This window comes from Sebastes umbrosus, chromosome 17, assembly GCF_015220745.1.
Source record: "Sebastes umbrosus isolate fSebUmb1 chromosome 17, fSebUmb1.pri, whole genome shotgun sequence".
NCBI lineage: Eukaryota > Metazoa > Chordata > Actinopteri > Perciformes > Sebastidae > Sebastes > Sebastes umbrosus.
The window spans coordinates 28,230,673-28,253,536 of NC_051285.1; the positions used below are offsets into that span (position 1 = coordinate 28,230,673).

The following is a 22,864-nucleotide window of genomic DNA, read 5'->3' on the forward strand; positions in this document are numbered from 1 at the left end:
GACGCAGATGGAGAGGTGGTGAATTGAAGCCAGCTTTTAGAAATTGAATGTGAGAGGTACATATAATATGATATGTGATACATCATATTATATGTATAATGATGCCTAGGTTGATGATAGATGTTATTTGTTCTGGTGCTAGTGAGGGGCATGGAGGGATTTGTATGTGAGAATGAGGACTTTATAGTTGACTTGATTGGAAGCCAGTGAAGGTGTATGAGTGTTGGAGTGATGTGCTGCCAGGGCCTAATGCGGGTCAGAACCCTGGCAGCTGGACATACTGGAGCCGGTCCAGGGCTTTGCTGGGTACCCCGGACTGGACTCCATTACAGTAGTCCAGACGGGCGGTGATGAAGACATGGATGAGGGTCTCTGCCACGGAGTCGGAGAGTGACGGCCGGAGTCGAGAGATGTTTTTGAGGTGGTAGAAGGTGGATTTAGTGATGGATTTGATGTGTGAATCAAATGAGAGGGTGGAGTCCAGGATGACGCCGAGGTTGCGACCTCGGAGGATGGGCAGATGGAGCTGCCATCCACATCCAGGAGGAGATCTCCAACCTTCCGGAGCAGTGCCTTATGGTACGTGTCCACAGGGGCGTTTTTTATCGCGAGGCGACGCGACGCTTCCCAACATTGGACGCTTGGTGGGCTGTCCCTAGAAACAAGGCACTCGGCTCCTGATTGGACGAACGCTTTCCCGCTGTTGGCTGCTGCTTCAAACCGGAACCAGTATGGAGGCTCGTTTGGAAACTTTCTTCTCTTATTTCACGTAAATAGTTCACTGAAATGTGTTTCTGAAAACATTTGAGACGAGAAATAAGCCATGCAGTTGCTGAATATGTCTTTATTTTGGATCGACAACGTTTATTTTAAAAGATCTTCGGGAGTTTCGAGAGGCGGCGAGTCGCGTCGGACGCCCGTGATTTGCATAAAGTAGCCAGGACTTCAACTTCATGCAAATGAGGAGCGGGCTTCCTGCACGCCTAGTCTCTCGAATCGCGACGCCACGCTACCGGAATGCATTGCGCGGCTGCTTGCATAGACAATGAATGGGGAGCGTGGAAAGCACGGAGCCTGTGGACACGTACCATTAGGGGCCACAACCATGAGCTCTGTTTTGCTGCTGTTGAGTTTTAGAAAGTTTGAGGAGTTTATTCACATCTATTTTATTTTTAAATGCATCACTGGTTGCTTAGATCCTCATTTATATTTGCTCGTAATTTTCAATTTGACATCCAGTCACAAAAATAACTATTATGTTGAATGAATGAATGAATGAAAGACTTTATTTCGAACATATAATAAATAAAAACAGATACAAAATAATAACAAACAAAACAAGAGTTATAGTGTCCGAAAAGGAGTAGGTAGAAGAAAAACTTATATTACCCTACCCCTTTCTCACTTCTCCTCTATTAACTCATATATCATAGAATGATAATATAATATAATATAAAAACTATCCCAGATTTATTTACATCCCGAGTTGAATATATGAACAGCATCCCAAGTTTATTTACAACCCACAAATACATCCGGAGTTAAAAAGTATATAACCAACCTTTAACACAACTCTTCTTCAACCATATACCTCCCAAAAATATCTTTCTTGTATAGCTTTTTAAATTGATTTATATTTGTTTTCCAGCAGATGTTGGTTGCAATAGCTGTCTGCGTTTTACTCTGAAAGGCTAACCGGAAGCAGTCTGTTGCGTTGTTGCTAGGCTGATTGGAGTTCTTCCTCTCAGCAGCAGCTCCAATGAGGTGACGCCGCGTTCAGGGCCCAACTGCTGAGAGAGACCGGTGATAAAGACAGGACTAAAGACAGACAAGAGGGACAAACAAAGAGGCTGAGGACCAGGAGAGCTGATCCACCAGAGAACCAGAACCAGGGAGAACCAGAGGAAGGTAAATCAACACACAGAGACACACAGAGAGAGACACACAGAGAGCTAGCTAACAGTAGCTGTCAACTTACAGCAACTCAGCAGAGCTAGCTGCTTTAGAAAGCTCCAGAGAGAGTCCACATTGTCCTGCAGCCTTTCACTCAGTGCTGTAACATTAACAACACTTATATAATGTTAACTTATAGTGTTAGATAACAACACACATCAGCAACTTCTCCTACAACTACAGCCAGTTTCCATGCAGATTGCCTGATGTTCTTTAACCTTAAACACAAGCATGTGCTGGTTTATGATGTCTTTCTGCAGTATGCATTAATGCATTAATGCCACGTGGTTGGATCTGTCTACACCTGTGATGTAGGTGGGATCAGGTGCATTCACTGCTTTGCATATATCTGGGCAAAGGCCATGGCACTAACCTGGCACACATCAGCAACTTCTGTGATCTCCAAAAGAGCTAAAAGACTAGTTTGTTTCATAAATATTCATAATAATAATAATAATAATAATGAGGTTTTCAGCTGTGCATCAATTTTGCATTCATCCGTCACTGCCTGACCAGGAGCTGACAGAAGTTTCCATGCAGATTACCTGATGTTCTCTAACCTTTAAACACAACAATGCTCTGGTTTATGATGTCTTCCTACAGTATGCATTTGCAAAATGCATATTGTTGCCAGGAGCTAACTGGAGTTTCCATGCAGATTACCTGATGTTCTCTAAACCTTAAACACAAGCGTGTTCTGGTTTATGATGTGTTATTGCAGTATGCATTTGCACCATTGGAAATTAAACCCACACTATCCTCTGAGGGCAGAGTGGATTGTTGTCAAGTTTTAGTCAACACCAAAGGTTGACAATGACATTAATGCCACGTGTTTGGATCTGTCTACACCTGTGATGTAGGTGGGATCAGGTGCATTCACTGCTTTTGCATATATCTGGGCAAAGGCCATGGCACTAACCTGGCACACATCAGCAACTTCTCCTGCAACTAGAGCCAGTTCATCCAAGTGATCTCCACAAAGCTAAAAGACTAGTTTGTTTCATAAATATTCATAATAATAATAATAATAATAATGAGGTTTTCAGCTATGCATCAATTTTGCATTCATGCGTCACTGCCTCACCAGGAGCTGACAAAAGTTTCCATGCAGATTACCTGATGTTCTCTAACCTTAAACACAAGCATGTTGTGGTTTATGATGTGTTCCTGCAGGATGCATTTGCACCATTGGAAATTAAACCCACACTATCCTCTGAGTTTTAGCCAATACCAAAGCTTGACATTAAGGACATTAATGCCACATGTTTGGATCTGTCTACACCTGTGATGGGATCAGGTGCATTCACTGCTTTGCATGTATTTGGGCAAAGGCCATGGCACTAACCTGGCAGTGGCACACTAATCCCCACTTGAAGTTACAGTAGTCACAGCCACATCAGCACTGAAGAACCATGAGGAAACATAAGCAGTGATTTATCAAAAAGACTGAGTATGATGTAAATATCCCGGTGAAGGTAGTAAACAGAGCAGGTTTGGATCATTTTGTTCCTCTTGGTGTTGCACCTGCTCCCACATAATGAATAAAAAGAACAAACATCATTGGACAAGGTTAGGACAAGTGAGTCAAAAAATCCATTCAGTTGATTTATGTAAATACATGTTTCATTTGATCATCTTTGCAGCTCATCATGGGGGGGAGGACGCTGACGTCGGTTGCTCTCTTCTGCCTCGTTCTGGCGATGTTGCCTTCTCACACAGGTAATATGATCCATCAACATACGCAGACATGTTTTTCTAACCTGGTCGTAGGGACTAAACTGGTAAAGACAGACAGACCGTTAAGCAGCAGCAGCCTAGTTTTACAACACCGATGAGTACATACAGCTGTTATTGATCAGTGTTCGGAGATAGATCTGTACCTTCTGTACCTTCTGTACCTCAGGGTCAATGGTGATACCTGTGTGTGCCTTACCGGCTTATGTAACACATGTCTTTGTGTTTGCAGTGTCTGTAGCTGTCATGTCCGTTGACCTGGGCAGTGAGTGGATGAAAATGGCAATAGTGAAACCCGGCGTGCCGATGGAGATCGTCCTCAACAAGTGAGTATCTGTCATGATTGTGGAACATTGAGGTTCTTTAAGATGCATGCTAGATTAACGGACAATCAAAGTACATGAATACAGCATGAATCTATATTTCAGAGTTTAACACTTTGTCTGATGATGTCTTTTTCTTCAGAGAGTCGAGGAGGAAAACGCCCATAGCTGTATGTCTCAAGGAAAATGAAAGACTTTTTGAAGACGGCGCACTAGGAATGGTGAGACGTCTTCTCAAATGTCCTTAATTCAGATTAATCTGATGAATATCGTTTGCAATATCAATACATACTTTAAAAATGTCAAATTACCTCAAAATGATATTGATCTTTTCCTTGTTTGCTGTTAACGGTCACATATTGGTTACGTTTCAGTCTGTGAAGAACCCCAAAACGGTTTATAGACACCTCCAAAGCCTCCTGGGCAAAAAGTACGATAACCCCCTGGTGGCGCTCTACCAGAAACGTTTCCCCGAGCACCAGCTGCTGGACGACCCCGTGAGAGACACCGTCTACTTCAAAAACTCAGAGTGAGTCTCTTTTATTCCTCCACTGCTTCATTTATTCAATTTCCTATCACACAATAAATTAGGGATGCACCGATACCGGATTGGATATCGGGCCGATACAGACTCAAACTGATTTTTTTACCAAGTTGCTGGTGTACGAATTATTATTTTAATACAATTCAGTAAGATTTTATCTATGTATTTATTTGTTACATTTTGTTTTACAAAGTTAGTAAAGCAATGTTTAAGTCAAGCCTAAACCAGTCACTTCCACACAGTGACGCATGCAGCTTATTAGTTAAACGCTGGTATCGGATCGGTTCTCGGTATCGGCCGACAGCCAAAGCCCAGGTATCGCTATCGGGACTGAATCAGTGCATCCCTACTATAAATGTTCCATGAAATCATTTCTCTATTACTTTATAATATTGAGTCTCTAAAATAGTTTGCATGTTAATCCCCTCACCTCACAAGTCATAAAGACTCTGCACGGTTTAAACATTAACACGCTGTATCAGGCTGTGCTGCCCTTCAGTGTAGACGCTTGTTTATTTTCATTACTGATCACCACAGATCTTTTCTAAAACCATGACTGATGATGAGGTATTGTAGCAGTTGTCATGGAAACATCAATACCAGAGTAGTACCTGCAAAAACGTTATCAATAGATTATTAGAAAGAAACATTGGTTTGGACTGTGGCATCTAATCTGGCTTCTTGCTTTGTTTTTGTCTGCCAGAGAAATGCAGTACGCACCCGAGGAGCTCCTCGGCATGATGCTCAATTATTCTCGTGCGCTGGCTCAGGACTTCGCAGGTCAGTTTGCTCGTGGAAGAAGATGCATCACCGTATAACGTGTTTGAATATGTGAAGCATATTAATTAGTTATTTTTTTTGTCTTCCTGACTCACAGAACAACCGATCAAAGACGCCGTGATCACCGTCCCGGCCTTTTTCAACCAGGCGGAGCGCAGGGCGGTGCTGCAGGCTGCACAGATGGCAGGTCTAAAGGTTCTTCAACTCATCAACGACAACACGGCTGTGGCCTTGAACTACGGGGTCTTCAGGAGGAAAGATATTGACAACACGGTTAAGGTGCACATTCAGCATTACTCCCAAATACACGCCTACCGATCAGTCTGGTGATATTCTATATTTCTCTTATTGTCAACAAGTCTCATGTGCAGACCCAAACCAACAGTGAAGTTTTGTGTGTGGATCAAAGCCTGATATATAGATTCTTCCTCTGTGAGGTAGAGCTCCATTGTTGTCCAAAAAATATTAAAAACACACCAGTGTGTGTGGGTACTGCTGCCACGAGTAGAACGCCAAATGTGGATTAATCCGCCGCTGAAAATAGTCCCCAACAAATATGCTATTTCCTCCTGTTTGAGTAATGTTTTCTAAAAACTAGAGTGAGAGTAGGAAATGACTGAGCCTTTCTTTGTGAAACTATATATTTGTGAGCCATTTGTAAAGAATGGCATCTTCAGGAGGAACCAGGTAGTGCCATATAGTCAAAAAGTGTTGAGAGACATTGTTGGTTTTGGTCTTTTCTAAGAGATTTGTTGACAATAACAAATGTAAAAAATCTTTATCTCTAAACCGTTTGCTAGAGGAGTACTTGATCAGAATGTTTTTCAGACTCTAGAAAAACAAGCTCAACTGATAAAGTGACTACAAACTGCTGAAAGTCTGATGTTGTTCCCTTTCAGAACATGATGTTTTATGATATGGGCTCGGGCAGTACGACCGCAACCATCGTCACTTATCAGACAGTCAAAACCAAGGAGGCTGGCACCCAGCCCCAGCTGCAGATCCGAGGTGTCGGGTGAGTGCACTGATCCAGGAAGTGGCGTCGCCACTGAGAACTCTTCTATCAGCAGAGTGTTGATTGTGTGTGATGGTGCAGAGAGAGACTGTTGTGTGTAAAACCTTGGTGATGTGCAGTCTTAGGTATGTCCAATGGTATGATGGCATTGACCTCGAATAGTAAAGATTAGAAAGAAGTTGTCGTGCAGCGAGTCTGGCGAGAGTTTTTGCATCTTTTTGCATTTATACTTTATCCTTGAGTGTGCTGACTGCTGCTGTATTTGCTGCTGTATTTCTCAGGAAGTGTTTAGTGCATCCTGTACTATTTGCTCAGGTAAAACAGCATCTTGCATCTCCTGTGGTTGAAAACTGATACACAGGAGCTGGTGTGGTGACACTTAGCTACCCACTTACACTTCTGAATAAAAGGAAAGTGTAAAGGAATAATAATCAGGTTTTAATGACGGAACCTGAGTTTGGTTGGGAATTTCTTTCTTTATCTTGATAAGTTGGAGCTTTAATGGCTAATCCTGCCTGAGCCATTAGAGCTCTTAATAGCCTCAAATCAGGATTATAGAGACTTTGTGTTGCTGTTTGTTTATCCTGAAGTGTGTTTGGATGTAAAAGATAGTCTAGCTTTCGATTGTCAGCTGTTTTTAAACTCCCCAAAACACAAATGTTAATTCAGTCCTCAGACTCAGGTGTGCTTCTCTTGTTCTGGCTGCAGGTTTGACCGCGGGTTGGGGGGCTTCGAGATGGACCTGCGACTCCGGGACCACCTGGCTAAACTGTTCAACGAGCAGAAGAAGAGCAAGAAAGACGTGAGGGAGAACCACCGGGCCATGTCTAAGCTCCTCAAAGAGGCTCAGAGGCTCAAGACGGTGCTCAGCGCAAATGTGGACTTCATGGCCCAGGTGAGTCCGGGGACGTGAACCTGCAACCCTCAGTCCATCTGGCTTGTAGGGGTGTAAGAAAATATCACGATATTACGTGTTATGGTTCTAAAAAAACACTGTATTGATTTTTAATTAATAGTTTACATGCAAGATTAACTCATTCAATACTTTATTTCATTTACAAAGAGATGCACCCTCTCAGTGTATGTGCCCCTCAAAGTAGTGCTGTGATGTTGGATGTTACAGGGACTGTGATAAATGCAAATGCAGATCCCACTGTTCTGATTGCATACTCTGATTTTATGCATATGGCAGTGTCTTCTTTATACTAGACAGTTTTCCTAAAATTAGATTTAAAAAATTGCAATATATCACCTTGCTTACAGTATCGCCATATAATCACTGTATCATGATACGTATCGTATCGCCAGATACTTGCCAATACACAGCCCTGCTTGCTTGTTGTGCGTCTAAAACCAAGGTGACCATCTGTCTGCAGTACCTGGAAAATGACTTAAATTACAGTTCTGTCAATTTGTCCCAGTGTTCAGACTGATTTTAGATCTTAAACTCATTGTTTTTAAGGTCTTAGAAATGTTGCAGTCTCTTGGTATTTCCATCAGTGATACAGACTCTTAACATCTGGAGGCAATACCGTTGCAGTGAAAGAACATGTGTTTGTTTTTGTTTTCAGGTGGAAGGTTTGATGGATGACATTGACTTCAAATCTAAGGTGACCAGGGCTGAGTTTGAAGAGCTGTGTGCTGATCTCTTTGAAAGAGTGCCTGGCCCGGTGCAGGACGCCCTCGCCTCCGCAGAAATGAAGCTGGTCAGTATTCTCATGGCCAACGAGATGAAACTTTGATTCAATTCAAATTGTTTTATATAGATTCAAATCATAACAGAAGTTATCTCAAGGCGCTTTTCATATAGAGCGGGTCTAGACTCTATAATAGATGAATAGTTGATGATCCCTTTGGGGAGATTTGGCTGCAGGTCACTGCAGACGCACGACACAGAAAAGCTGGATGGAATAAGAAGAGGAAAATAAACAATAGGCGATAGACTCCTATATTCATCTGTTATTATTAAGGCTGTCAAAGTTAACACCATAATAATGCACATTCGTTTTAACACCACTCATTTTTTTAACGCAAATTGTGATTTTTAGGTTGTAGCGGGCTCAGTTTTAGAGCTAGAGATACTGGTATCATATGAAACTAGAAAAATCCATCGGTACCAACCATGTCATACTAGCTTTTCGCAAAGGAGGTTAAGTAACGCTCTGAACTTGAGCTAAATTTTGCGGGGAAAAACTGTCACATCCATTTTCAAAGGGGTCCCTTGACCTCTGACCTCCAGATGTGTGAATGTAAATGGGTTCTATGGGTACCCACGAGTCTCCCCTTTACAGACATGCCCACTTTATGATAATCACATGCAGTTTGGGGCAAGTCATAGTCAAGTCAGCACACTGACACACTGACAGCTGTTGTTGCCTGTATATAGATAATGCTATAATATAACAAAATGATTAAATATGCAATGATTGATTGGAAAACAAAGTGATGATAAGTGGCACTAAAGCTAAACTCATTTTGGTAAAATATGTTTAGGTCATTTGCCATCTTGCGGTGTGGACTGGTGAAATGTTTTAATATTTGAAACGATGAGCAGTGAGTATACAGTATATGAATGGATGTTTGTATTACTGCTGTGAATCTGATTTCTTATATTTCTGCCTACAGGATGAAATTGAGCAAGTGATTTTAGTAGGCGGCGCCACCCGCGTGCCCAAGGTTCAGGAAGTGCTGCTCAAAGCTGTGGGGAAGTAAGTCTCAACCGACGCTGAACAAGTTTCACTTTCAAAAATGAACATAAAGAATTACACAACACGTCTTCACATCTGTCTCTCCATGTGTTACATTAACGCACATCTTTTGGTACATTGCACATCGTCTCAATGCTTCATACTGGGAACCTCTTCAGCATATTTCATTCCACATATATTGATTGTATTTTTTCAAATTCATAATGTCATTTCTCTCTTCTATATTTATGTTTCTTGACTTTTATTTGATCATACTTGTCATGTCCTTGTGTGTCCTTGCAGAGAGGAGCTGGGGAAGAACATCAACGCAGACGAGGCAGCAGCCATGGGCGCCGTGTACCAGGCTGCTGCCCTCAGCAAGGCCTTCAAGGTCAAACCTTTCCTGGTCCGAGACGCAGCGGTCTTCCCCATCCAGGTCGGTGCAGCTCGTTTTCCACCAGCACTTTTTTATTAGTATACCTCATCTGTACACTGTCGCGTAGTCTTTTTGAACGGGACTAAAGTCCACATAGGATGCCGTGCATTGTTCCCAGTTGCAAATTTAGATGTTAAAATAGATCCTGAATACAAGCCGTGTTAACGCTGACCTCGTGTCATTTCATTCCATCAGGTGGAGTTCACCCGCGAGACGGAGGAAGAGGGGATCAAAACTCTTAAACACAACAAGCGTATCCTCTTCCAGAGGATGGCGCCCTATCCTCAGCGCAAGGTCATCACATTCAACCGCTACAACAGTGACTTTGCTTTCTACATCAACTACGGCGACCTCAGCTTCCTCAGTCAGGATGACCTCAGGTTGGTTCGCTGCTGCAGTGTTAATAATGACATTCCTGAAGGGATGGCTGGATGGTAATAAAAAGTCAACTAGTAGGAACCCAAGTTTACAGAAAATATTGTATTATGTTTTATGGCATTTGACTTGACTTAGTGTGTATGATCCCTTCGAAGTCGTTGCTTTGTCGCATCACTGTGTTCACTCATGATCTGACTGTAAGCCCTGTTGTTCTCCTGTGTGTCACAGTGTGTTCGGCTCTCAGAACCTGACCACAGTCAAACTGTCCGGAGTAGGCGAAAGCTTTGAGAAGCACGCGGACGCGGAGTCAAAAGGCATCAAAGCTCATTTCAACATGGATGAAAGTGGCGTTCTGCTGCTGGATCGGGTCAGTTACACTTTCACACAATCAAACCGGTGACTGCTAGCTCCTCTTGGTTGTAAGGACTCTGTATTTGAGTGTTTTTTACCTTCTGCTATGTCAGACTTACAAACAAACAATACATAATCTCCCTTAAAGGTACACTTTGAACAGATAAAAAATATGCGATTAACAATCGCGCGATTAATCACAATTAAATATTGATTGACAGCCCCAGTAGGAATACATTTCTAATCAACTATTTTTAGTTTGACTGATTTACTTGAAAAAACACAGAATCAAAAACATTTTCATTTGTTTCAATCAAGCTAATAATTTAATGTTGTAATCGACAGGTGGAGTCCGTGTTCGAAACCATTGTGGAGGAGAAAGAAGAGGAATCAACATTAACGAGTAGGTTTTGCAAACATATATCTGTAACCTCTATGATCAGTGTTAGAACCTTTTTAAGAAGGTTGATTGCTTTCTAGCAGCTTCTAGAACAACATTCAACGCTTACTGCATGTTTAACATGTAATTCTACAGCCTATATTATATTCTATGTGTATAGGACTGCTTATTACTGACTAACTGAGCCAGAATGTCTCTTTCAGAACTAGGTAACACCATTTCCACCTTGTTTGGAGGCGGATCATCAGAACCCGCCCCAAATGTAACTGAACCGGTCCAGGTAATTGCAGCTCATGACACAGTGTCCCAGTCAGTTAGTGAGTTAGTCAGTGATACAGCAAATACACCTATTTGTTGATGCTGGGGCATGCCTGGCATTGAGATCGTAGCTCACATTGTTTCCTGATTTCTTGTGTCCAGGACGAGGAGGAAGTGCCTCCAGAATCCGGAAAGGACGGCAAGGACGAGGACGGTAAGGACGAGGCTCCGAAGGAGGAGGCTGCCAAGGAGAAGCCGGACGATTCAGACAAACCTGAAGGCGAAGAGAAAAGTGAGGAGAAGACAGAGGAGGCAGGCAGCAAGACTGATGCCAAGGTAAGATCTGTCATATCATCATCTATCTCCGCAACATTAGAGCATCTGTGGAGTGCTTCTAAATGCTGCACAGCAACTTGGTGAAAATCTATATTCAAAAAAAGAGGAGCTTGGGTGTTGAAAGTAATCGTATTTCTGCTGGTAAAGGAGGAAAAGGATGGAGAGAAATCTGGAAACGCCGAGGCAGAGAAGGATGAAGAGAAGAAGGAGGTAAAACCTCAGAAAAAGAGCAAGATCGCTGAAGACATCACGGTGGAACTCGTCACCAACGACATCATCGACCCCACCGCCGACGATGTCGCTTCCTCTAAGAAGAAGTAAAGCAGCCGTTTGTATTTCTTTTGTGTGTTTTCTGGTTCTCAGTTTTGTTGGCTAAAACAAGTCTTTGTGTCTTTTCAGGTTGCAGGATTTGACAGACCGAGACCTGGCCAAACATGAAAGGGAAAAGTCACTGAACAGTCTGGAAGCTTTTATCTTTGAGACGCAGGTAAGACACAGAAGCTTTCTGTCATTTTACTTTTTTCAAGAATTGTTTTTTAAGAAATTGGAGTTGCCAGTGCAATGTGGAATACAAGCCAACATTAATCCCAGATGTTAAATCCTTTAATGTAAAGATACAACCAGCGTGATCAGAAAGTAGAGGATGTAATAAAACCGTCACCCGTGCCTCCTTCCAAAAAACACACAATACTCCCGTCCTTTCTCCAGGACAAGCTGTATCAGGACGATTACCAGCTGGTGGTGTCAGAGGAGGAGAAGGAGCAGATCGCCGCCAAGCTGAGAGAGGCGTCGGAGTGGATGGACGAGGAAGGCTACACGGCCACCACCAAGCAGCTGAGAGAGAAGCTGTCTCAGCTGAAGAGCCTGTGCAAGGACATGTTCTTCAGGGTGGAGGAGCGACGCAAGTGGCCGGACCGCCTCGTCGCCCTGAACAGCATCCTCAACACCTCCAGCTTCTTCTTGAGGTGAGTGTTGACGGTGAAGGTGGAGGTGTGTAGGATTTTTGTGGTGGGTCGGTACTGTTGTATTGACTCACTTTTTTCTTTCAAAGGAGCGCTAAACTGATTCCAGAGGACGACCAAATCTTCACTGAAGTTGAGCTGAATACGTTGGAAAAAGTGATCAATGAAACAACGGTAGGTGGTGAATGTGTTAATGTTGTCATGCTGTCATCACATTACTGTGGAGGATTTAGTTTCCCATTTTCATTCACATATCTGGAGGTCAGAGGTCAAGGGACCCCTTTGAAAATGGCCATGACAGTTTTTCCTCGCCCAAAATTTAGCACGAGTTTGGAACGTTATTTTATTTTTTTATTATATTATTTTTTAAATTATTATTCCTTCGTTACAAGCTAGTATGACGTGGTTGATACCGATGGATTCTTTAGGTTTTCTAGTTTCATAGGATACCAGTATCTTCACTCTAGCTTTAAAACTGAGCCCGCTAAAACCTAAAAAGTGGAAGTTGCGATAAAGAAATTAGTGGATTTAAAACAAATTTACATTACCGCGTTATTATCACGTTAACTTTGACAGCCCAATACAAAAAGAATATAATCATCAAAATTGAAGCAGCAGAGGCCGAGAAATCCTGACTGTTAGTTTCTAGTATGTGTCAATTTACATTTCCCATAATGCATCTCAATAGTGACGTTCTCTCACGCTCCGTTATAGATGTTATAGATGTATTGTCTTCAAGCTCAAGCTGAGATCATCCTGATTACATCACTATGCCATTATCAGGGTTATCCTTCCAGAGCCACTGAATACGTATTATAACTGAGTAGTTCTCCTTGTATTGAGTAAACTGACCTTCACGTGTCAAACTGTCTCTGTGTGCTCCAGACGTGGAGGAACGAGACGCTAGCGGAGCAGGCGAAACGCTCTCCAAAGGAGCGGCCGGTCCTGTTGTCGAAAGACATCGAGTCCAAGCTGTCTCTGCTGGATCGAGAGGTGAACTACTTGCTCAACAAGGCCAAGTTCGCCAAGCCGAAAGCTAAAGCCAAACCAAAGAACAGCACCAGTTCTGATAAAAGCAGCGGCAAGGCCAACGGCACAGCCGAGGAGAAAGTCATCCCTCCCACACAGGACAGCACGGACACAAAGACTGGTGGGTCCAGCTGCAAAACTCACATCTGGTTTATGATTATTCCCTTGTGGACGCGACTTAAAATAACTTCTTTTTCATTCTAATACAGAAAACCCAGAGGAGCCGGTGCCGGGCGAAGCCCCGCCCACTGAAGAGAGCACTGTACAAACAGACTCAGACAGCCAATCACAGCCCACAGAAGAAACAACAACTACAGGTCGGTCTGCCATACCTGTTGCTGATGACGGAGAACTTTAGAGGGGGTGGACAAAAACAATGTGGTCAGACTACGACATTAAACTCTGAACTCAATGATCTGCTCGCTGACACAAATGGAATATTATATAACTACTGGACTATCGTAATGGATCGCATTATCTTTACAATCATTCTGTTACTTTATCCAGTAACAATGTAGGGGTCTCATTTATAACCGTTAACGTACATTAATGGAGACGCAGATGGAGAGGTGGTGAATTGAAGCCAGCTTGAAGAAATTGAATGTGAGAGGTACATATAATATGATATGTGATACATCATATTATATGTATAATGATGCCAGGTTGATGATAGATGAAAGACCCACTTTATCATAAACGTTCACAGCAGCAGTGTTATTTGTTCTGGTGCTGTGAGCCATGATTATTCCATAATACACATTTCAATTGTAGACATAAGGCAACTCAAATCAATGTCTCCTCAATGTCTCACCATCGCAACCCTTCACCATAAAGAACAACTGATCATCAGGCTCATTTCTATGCAGAAACATTCATGAGGTGCTTTGAATTGACCAGTAGAGGGCGAGAAATCAGGCTGATCCACGTTCAGACTTTTCAAGTTGATTTGGGATTTATAAAAGGAATCAGAATATTTTTGTTGGCGTATGTACATTTCTTAATTTGTATGTACGCAAACATGTAGTGTGAATCCTAAGCACTGTTTTATATGAATGAGCCCCCTGGTGAGGTATGAGTACAGCTATAAGCTCATTGATCCTCCAAGGGGCCATCTCAGACAAAACATGCTTATTTTTGTCTCATGATCTGTAAATAAAGGTTTAATATGCAAAACGTTTTCTAAAAAAAAAAAAAAAAAAATGTATAGACTGATACAAACATAATCCCTCTCAATCATCACTTCTGACCCGCTAGAAGATTTTCTCTTTTCGTATTATTTGCTGTGTTCAGAACTCTTCTGGGCGTCTGCTAACAGCCTTTCAGCCCAACGTGGGGTCTAACCCCCAGCCAATAACCGTGCAGGGTGTGCAGCCCGTTCAGGTGGTCAAATACCGCCACTTTGTCTCGCTCCTCAACGTCTGATGCCGAGGCACAAGTTTAGCTCTGTCAGAGACAAAGCGGCCGTATATTGACGGATGAGAACGGGTTTGTTACATCGCTGTGAGTTCTCCTGTTCCTCTCTCCCTCTCCCTCCCTCCTGCTGTGTGCTGCTATCGGTGTGTCAGTTTGACCGAGCAGAGAGGACGGTCTGCCCTTCGGCTGTATTCATTCAAAAATCATATTTGATCAGCGCTTCATTAATTAATTAATTTTATTTTATAAATAAATATGTACAGCAACACAGGTAATTTGTAACATGAAAAAAGTTTATTAATTTAAGAAAGTATTTTATCTCAAAGAAGGAACATAAAATTGTAATATTTCAACACTTGTTCAAACGTAATGAATCCTGCATAACAACGTGATATAATATATATTACATCACATTGTCATTCCATCCAAAGGCGTATTTGTTTTACATTTTGACCAGAAGGCAGCCGTCTGTAAGCGATGAACACAAAGCTCATTCTTCTCTCCCTGACCGTTCAGATGTGAAATATGTAGTTGCCCGAGCAGCTTTGCAATAGAAAATGCATATAATTCTAATGCCTCGTAGTCATAATCAGATGCGAGTATTATAACATCAGCAGAGCCGGTAAGATGACGAGCCAGGTCTGCATGTCTCCCTTTCTACTTCCAGCCAAGGCCTTTTCAAACGCCGCAGCGATAACAGGCTTCACCATAGCAACAGCTTTTTGTGAGCAGTAAACATGAGCTTGAGTTACTCAGCCCTTAGCTTGGACTGCAGAAGGAACGTATTCGCTACGGAGATTATGCTTTTCTGCACTGATGAACTGAGTTGATATAATCCCACATAACACACAGTATTCATTCTGTCCTTCTCTGTCCTCCCTTCCAGGACCAACGGAGAAGGCCAAACCTAAAAACCACATAGAGGATGAATTATAACAGCTGGAACTGGGGGAAAAAAGATCACTATATTTATTGACAGTGTATAAATGTTTGAGTTCCTTCTCTCTCTGTTTTTGTTTTTTCTGTCATTTTGTCTTTATGTTCTTTGTTTATTGAACTGCTGGAAGCTGATTGGAGACTTGGAGACCACTCATCTTGTCCCTCCTCCTCCTCTTCAGTGCTGTTCATGTCTTCTGTCTTTCATGGATTCTGTAAGAAAACAGGCACTTAAAACACCACGAACAAGCACTTCAACAAAAATAAAGCCCCAAGAGACTTCGTCTGTACGTTATAGATGCAGGTCCAGACAAAATACCTTCTCACCTCCAACAAACGATCACATCCACGCAGATAAAGAGGGAGATGTAAGCAGCGCTCGACCCTGTTGTAACTGTATGGACATTTGACAAGGCTGAGTGCTGTTATACAACATAACATTTCCTATCCTGCTTTGTCCTCCGCACTGTATCCTCCACCATGCTGTGTTGTTATGAGGTCAGTGTTTGCCCTAACACCTGCACCTTTACTGACCCGTCATGGCCATGATCACAGCAGAGGGTGAGGGGTCCTTTTGGAGGATTCTCAATGGATAGAATTTGTTTTTTGCTCCAATCCAGAATTGATTTGGACTATATTGTAAGTATAAAGCATCTTTAATCTAGTGAATCGTAACATTTAATGATGGTACAGTAGGGAAGCTCGTACTGTAATCACTGACTGGGCTTTTAGAAGTAGCAGTGATCGATCATTCGGGTGCTCCTGTATGTGCACACTGAACTAGTTCTAAAACTGAGTTGCCAAAACAGTCACATTTAAAAAGTGTCTCCACGTTTCTGCGTCCCATCATTTTTCCGATCCGGCTGGATAAACTAAAACGACTGATGAATTAGTTTTTCTACTGATGCCAATACAACCTTTGAGAAGAGCTTGAATGTGTTTCAGTGACGGCGGTCAAACTCCATGTTTTCAAAGTCTCATAAGCTGCTAAACGTTGTTGAAGAGGTGGTGTATTAGTGTCGTCACTGTTCTTTACCTCGACATGCCCTGTGATGCAGATTCTTCATCAGATGTTGGCTCCGTTTTTCCGTTAGAGTAGGCGAGGGGTTAGGGGACTTGGTTCAGGACTTTGGGTCAGATGTGGGCTTCTGTGTTTGCAGCACTCTGGATTATTTGAAGGGGGGGGAACTGAAGAAAACAAAAAGTCAGGAATGGGAGATGCAAACAATGTTGTGTTTCTAAACTGTTAATAAAAATCTTTTTTTGTTTTTAATTTTTGTTTGTCATTTTTTTAATGTATTGTTGACATGATTGATCGATCTTCCTACAACCCAGGCTCAAGCGTTCCAACACGCATCCATCCTGTTGATTTGTCCTTGAGCAAGACACGGTTCCTGCTGGGTGCTGACCTTCTTTAGGGGTAAAGTATGTCAAAGTCATAAGATAGTATGTCGAAAAAATTAAAAAAGGTCACAGCATAGTATATCGGAAAAACAAGTCATAGTATATATAATATGTCGAAAAAATTAAAAAAGTCGAAAAAGTCATTGCATAGTATGTCGATAAAAATTAAAACAAAGTAATAGTATAATATGTCAAAAAAATAAAAAGTCATAGTATGTTGAAAAAAAGTTGTGGTATAGTATGGCGAAAAAAGTAAAAAAATAGTATGTTGAAAAAAAGAGTTAAAAAAAAATCGAAAAATTTCATGGAAAAAAAAGTCATCTCTACTTTTTGTAAAGGTGGATGTTTGTTGTATGTTGAAAAAAGTCTTAGTACAGTACTGTGACTTTTTTACCACTTTATTTGATATAATGTACTTTTTTTGGACATACTATGACTTTTTTTATCACTTTTTTCAGCACACTATACTTTGATTTTTTAATCAGTTTTTTCAACATACTATGACTTTTTCATGACCTCCTTCAATATACCATACTATGACTTGTTTTGATATACTATACTTTGACTTTGTCATGACTTTTTTCTACATACCACCACCCAAATGAAGAAAGAAAGAAACATTACCCAAGTGTATCATGTGAAACAGCTCACCTGGTAGATATCTGGTTTGAATACTGGAGGTTTTAGGTTCGATCCTTATTTGACACGATGAGTTTTGAGGTCTTACTTCAAATAAACAAGTCAAATACAATAGCAAACACCGCATCACTGCTCAGATAGCTCAGTGTGGTAGATAACTGCTCGTAGTATCCGGTTGGAATACTGGAGGTTGTGGGTTCGATCCTTATGTGACACAGTCTGTTTTCAGGTCTAACTTCTAATGACGAAGTCAAATATACGAAGAGAACAGTCCTCACTGCGTGTGGCACTGGTGGCTGGGTTGCTGAGTTCTGGTTCGGGCTGCGGTAGATCGGGGTTCAATCCCCACCCTCATCAGTGTCCGGTGCCCGACAGTGGAGTGAGACGAGCGTCTCCTCCCAGGGTTTACCAGAGATACAACTGGGGGGTTATGCATCAGTATATATGTTAAATATATACTTTTATGCGACGCATATGGTATTACATGCGATGCATACAATATTATTTAATATATAAACTTTTATGCGACGCACATAATGTTGCATATAATATCATATGCGTCACATAAAAGTATATATATTAAATAACATTATATGCGTCGCATACAATATTATATGCGTCGCATAAAAGTATATATTTAACATATATACTGATGCATAACCCCCCAGTTGTATCTCTGGTAAACCCTGGGAGGAGACGCTCGTCTCACTCCACTGTCGGGCACCGGACACTGATGAGGGTGGGGATTGAACCCCGATCTACCGCAGCCCGAACCAGAACTCAGCAACCCAGCCACCAGTGCCACACGCAGTGAGGACTGTTCTCTTCGTATATTTGACTTCGTCATTAGAAGTTAGACCTGAAAACAGACTGTGTCACATAAGGATCGAACCCACAACCTCCAGTATTCCAACTAGGTATTCCGTCCAGTTATCTACCACACTGAGCTATCTGAGCAGATACACTGATGCGGTGTTTGCTATTGTATTTGACTTGTTTATTTGAAGTAAGACCTCAAAACTCATCCTGTCAAATAGGGATCGAACCTACAGCCTCCAGTATTCCAACTAGGTATTCCGTCCAGTTATCTACCACACTGAGCTATCTCACCAGATATGTTGATGTATTGTTTGTTATTGTATTTGACTTCTTTATTTGAAGTAAGAGCTCAAAACTCATTGTGTCATATCAGGATCAAACACACAACCTCCAGTACTCCAACCGGATACTACGACCAGTTATCTACCACACTGAGCTATCTCACCAGATATGTTGATGTATTGTTTCGTTTTGTATTTGACTTGTTTATTTGAAGTAAGATCTCAAAACTCATTGTGCCATATAAGGATCAAACACACAACCTCCAGTACTCCAACCGGATACTACATCCAGTTATCTACCACACTGAGCTATCTCACCAGATATGTTGATGTATTGTTTCTTTTTGTATTTGACTTGTTTATTTGAAGTAAGACCTCAAAACTCATCGTGTCAAATAAGGATCGAACCTACAACCTCCAGTATTCCAACTAGGTATTCCTTCCAGTAATCTACCACACTGAGCTATCTCACCAGATATGTTGATGCATTGTTTGTTATTGTATTTGACTTCTTTAATTGAAGTAAGAGCTCAAAACTCATTGTGTCATATAAGGATCAAACACACAACCTCCAGTATTCCAACCGGATACTACAACCAGTTATCTACCACACTGAGCTATCTGAGCAGATACACAGTTGCAGTGTTTGTTATTGTATTTGACTTCTTTATTTGAAGTTAGCCCTCAAAACTCATTGTGCCATATAAGGATCAAACACACAACCTCCAGTACTCCAACCGGATACTACATCCAGTTATCTACCACACTGAGCTATCTCACCAGATATGTTGATGTATTGTTTCGTTTTGTATTTGACTTCTTTATTTGAAGTAAGAGCTCAAAACCCATTGTGTCATATAAGGATAAAACTCACAACCGCCAATATTCCAACCAGATATCTACCAACCTGAGCTATTTCAAAAGTCATAACATAGCATGTAAAAAAAGTTGTGTTCGAAAAATGCTATTTAAAAAAAAAATTCATGAAAAAAAGGCATACTATTGTAGGACAAAAAATGTCATGAAAAAAGTAATATGTCAAAAATATTTTGAAAAAAAAAGTCATTCTGTAGCATGTTGAAAATTTGTACAAAGAAAGTCGCAGTATAGTATGTCGAAAAATGTTATTAAAAAAAGTCATAGTATAGTATGCTGAATTTTTTTGTGGGGAAAAAAGTAATAGTATAGTACGTTGATAAATTCTTATCTACCACACTGAGCTATCTGCCAGGATACACTGGTGCAATGTTTCTTTTTTGTATTTGACTTCTGCATTTGATTTGGCCCTCAAAAATCACTGTGTCACATAAGGATCAAACCCTAACCCTAACCCTAACCCACAAACTAGAGACCTAGAGCATTGAGAGGATGGATGGCTTTCCTAGCTAGATTGATAAGGAGAATTCTTGGAGAAATGTCCAAATGTCAAAAGGTTTTGATACCAAATCACAGCATGGCTTTTTCTACGGTGTTCCTCAAGGTCTTGGTGTCTTAATGTGGTGTTTTGGAGGGATTGTTGATAATCTTTTATCAATTCTCACAATGTAAAAGGAGGTTAAATTCAGCACCAAATCTGTGTAACAAATGGTATCAACCCAAAAATTGCTGCAACAATTTATGAGACATAATGTACACCCCTTCTATGTGGCATCTACTGTTGACTTTTATTATCTACTCCTGAACATCCCCTTTCCCCCTAACGTCTGTATGATATGTAACGCTATATAGTGTATGATATATATAACCCTAACCCTTATATAATCTATAAACCCTTTATTTATTTTTCAAATATCTACTTAACATCTTGGACAACAGACATCAACCATCCCAGCAGTAAAACCAAATTTCCAATTTCTGTCAATTTCTGTTGCAAGAAGTCGAGTACATATTCGAAAAATAAATAAAGTATACGCTATGCGTCATACAGACGTCACATATAATATTATTTAATATATATACTGATGCGTAACCCCCCAGTTGTATCTCTGGTAAACCCTGGGAGGAGACGCTCGTCTCACTCCACTGTCGGGCACCAGACACTGATGAGGGTAGGGATTGAACCCCGCTCTGCCGCAGCCCGATCTAGGAACTCAGCAACCCAGCCACCAATGCCACACGCAGTGAGGACTGTTCTCTTCGTATATTTGACTTCGTCATTAAAAGTTAGACCTGAAAACAGACTGTGTCACATAAGGACCGAACCCACAACCTCCAGTATTCCAACCGGATACTACAAGCAGTTATCTACCACACTGAGCTATCTGAACAGATACACTGATGCAGTGTTTGTTATTGTATTTGACTTGTTTATTTGAAGTAAGACCTCAAAACTCATTGTGTCAAATAAGGATGGAACCTACAACCTCCAGTATTCCGTCCAGTTATCTACCACACTGAGCTATCTGAGCAGATACACAGTTGCAGTGTTTGTTATTGTATTTGACTTCTTTATTTGAAGTAAGACCTCAAAAAACACAGTTTCAGAAGGGGATTGAACCCACAACCTCCAGTATTCAAACCAGATATCTACCAACCTGAGCTATATGACCAGTAGGCTATACTGACTTTATGTTTCTTTTTGTATTTGACTTCTTAATTTCAAGTTGGCCCTCAAAACTCACTGTGTCACATGACATTTTTCAACATACTATATATACTATGACATTTTTCGACATGCTATGACTTTTTCTCAAAATATTTCAACATACTATACTATGAGTTTTTAATGAAATATTTCGACATACTATATTATGACTTTTTTTAATGACATTTTTCGACATACTATATGACTTTTTTTTCTCAAAATATTTCGACATACTATACTATGACTTATTTTAATTACATTTTTCGACATACTTTATTATGACTATTTTTTCATAACATTTTTATTTTCTATTTCATAGTATAGCATGTCGAAAAATTTCATAAAAAAGTCATAATATTGTATGCTAAAAAAAACGCATAGTATGGTATTTCGAAAACTTTTATGAAAAAAAGTCATAGTATAGTATGTCAAAAAATGTTGTGAAAAAAAAGTCTTAATATAGTATGTTGAAATCTTTTTGAAAAAAGTCATATTATAGTATGTCAAAAACATTTATGAAAAAAAGTATGTAGGGGGTTCATTTTTAAAGTTAAAGTGAAGATACTGGTATCATAGACAGACAGACAGACAGTAGCTTAAACAACACATCCAACACCAACACACCTTAAAATGAGATAAAAATGAATAGAATAAAGTAAAACAAAATAAAAATAAGATAACATATGTACACTAGTGAAGTGACAGTGTGCCAATGGTACTGAAAATAGTGCAAGGGTACTGAATATAGTAGTGTATATTATAGTGTGTGATACAGTAGTGTAATGTAATAGTATAATAGTAGTATAGCTGTATAATATGATAATACAAGATGTAAGAAATGATATGAGAAGATATAATGAGATAAGATATAATAATAATAAATAGGTGTAGTATATATATAATATGAATGAAATACAGTTTCCAGCAGTCAAGTACCCAGGTGAATATGTAAACAATGTACACTACACAAACAATAACAAACAGTGTTAACTCTTCCTGCTCCAGCCCCCCCGACCACGGCCAGAGGACACAGCTTTGGTCTCCGGGGCCGGAGTCTCTGCTGCTCTGCTCCTCTGCCTTCCTTCACTCACACACCTCGCTCGTTTGCACTCGCTCCACCTCTCACGTGCATGCGCGCACACTACACACTGCAGAAGATGGGAGTCTGAAGCAGGAAACACAGGATCAGTATTGATTCATGGAGAGACCTTCGTCTGGTCAGCTGACATTACTGCCAAGCAGCTGAAATATAGAGTGATATTGTGGTTTTAGCTGACGTGTGTCTCCTCACTGTGTTGAGCGATGCTCGTTCATGTCTATGTAGAGCGAGCACAAGTGCAAGAAACAGGATGCTGACTTTCATTGAATTAAAGGGACTGTTTGTAAGAATCAGAATTGCTTGTTAACAGCGACACCTGTGGCCGTTAAATCAACGAAAGTCAGCGTCCTGTTGCTCGTGCTTGATCGCTTGTTGACTGGCTAAGTGTCTGTGATTCTCATTGATAAAGCCAATTTATAGATTTTGTCTGTATGACAATATTGAATGTATATTTTAGTTTGAGCAGTCTACAAATGTGTATGTGTATTCACATGGAACCATTT

General features: G+C 40.8%; 1 protein-coding gene across 3 annotated transcripts; it reads left to right on the forward strand.

Moving 5' to 3' along the window:
• Positions 1-1,745: 1,745 nt before the first annotated feature.
• On the forward strand, positions 1,746-16,808 carry hyou1 (hypoxia up-regulated 1). 3 transcript variants are annotated; one of them, XM_037749484.1, is made up of 24 exons: positions 1,746-1,908; positions 3,597-3,672; positions 3,920-4,013; positions 4,153-4,231; positions 4,385-4,539; positions 5,258-5,334; positions 5,432-5,613; positions 6,234-6,349; positions 7,058-7,244; positions 7,921-8,055; positions 8,975-9,057; positions 9,340-9,472; positions 9,668-9,852; positions 10,079-10,217; positions 10,547-10,604; positions 10,805-10,881; positions 11,022-11,195; positions 11,343-11,512; positions 11,595-11,682; positions 11,904-12,160; positions 12,247-12,331; positions 13,043-13,307; positions 13,396-13,503; positions 15,486-15,535. In XM_037749484.1, exons 2-24 carry the CDS (start codon positions 3,603-3,605, stop codon positions 15,533-15,535), a joined length of 2,967 nt encoding a protein of 988 aa, XP_037605412.1. In that variant the 5' UTR covers positions 1,746-1,908; positions 3,597-3,602. The 3 variants fall into 3 exon arrangements, with proteins under 3 accessions (XP_037605412.1, XP_037605415.1, XP_037605413.1); XM_037749487.1 differs by lacking the exon at positions 15,486-15,535 and having other exon boundaries at positions 13,396-14,386; XM_037749485.1 differs by lacking the exon at positions 1,746-1,908 and having other exon boundaries at positions 3,603-3,672; positions 15,486-16,808.
• The last annotated feature ends 6,056 nt before the right edge of the window (positions 16,809-22,864 follow it).

Excerpts from the sequence above, each read along its gene's own strand:
- hyou1 (XM_037749484.1), top strand. The coding sequence starts at position 3,603 with ATGGGGGGGAGGACGCTGACGTCGGTTGCTCTCTTCTGCCTCGTTCTG. Across the intron at positions 9,853-10,078 it reads CTCAGTCAGGATGACCTCAG|TGTGTTCGGCTCTCAGAACC; the intron begins GTTGGTTCGCTG and ends TGTGTGTCACAG. Across the intron at positions 12,332-13,042 it reads AAGTGATCAATGAAACAACG|ACGTGGAGGAACGAGACGCT; the intron begins GTAGGTGGTGAA and ends TGTGTGCTCCAG.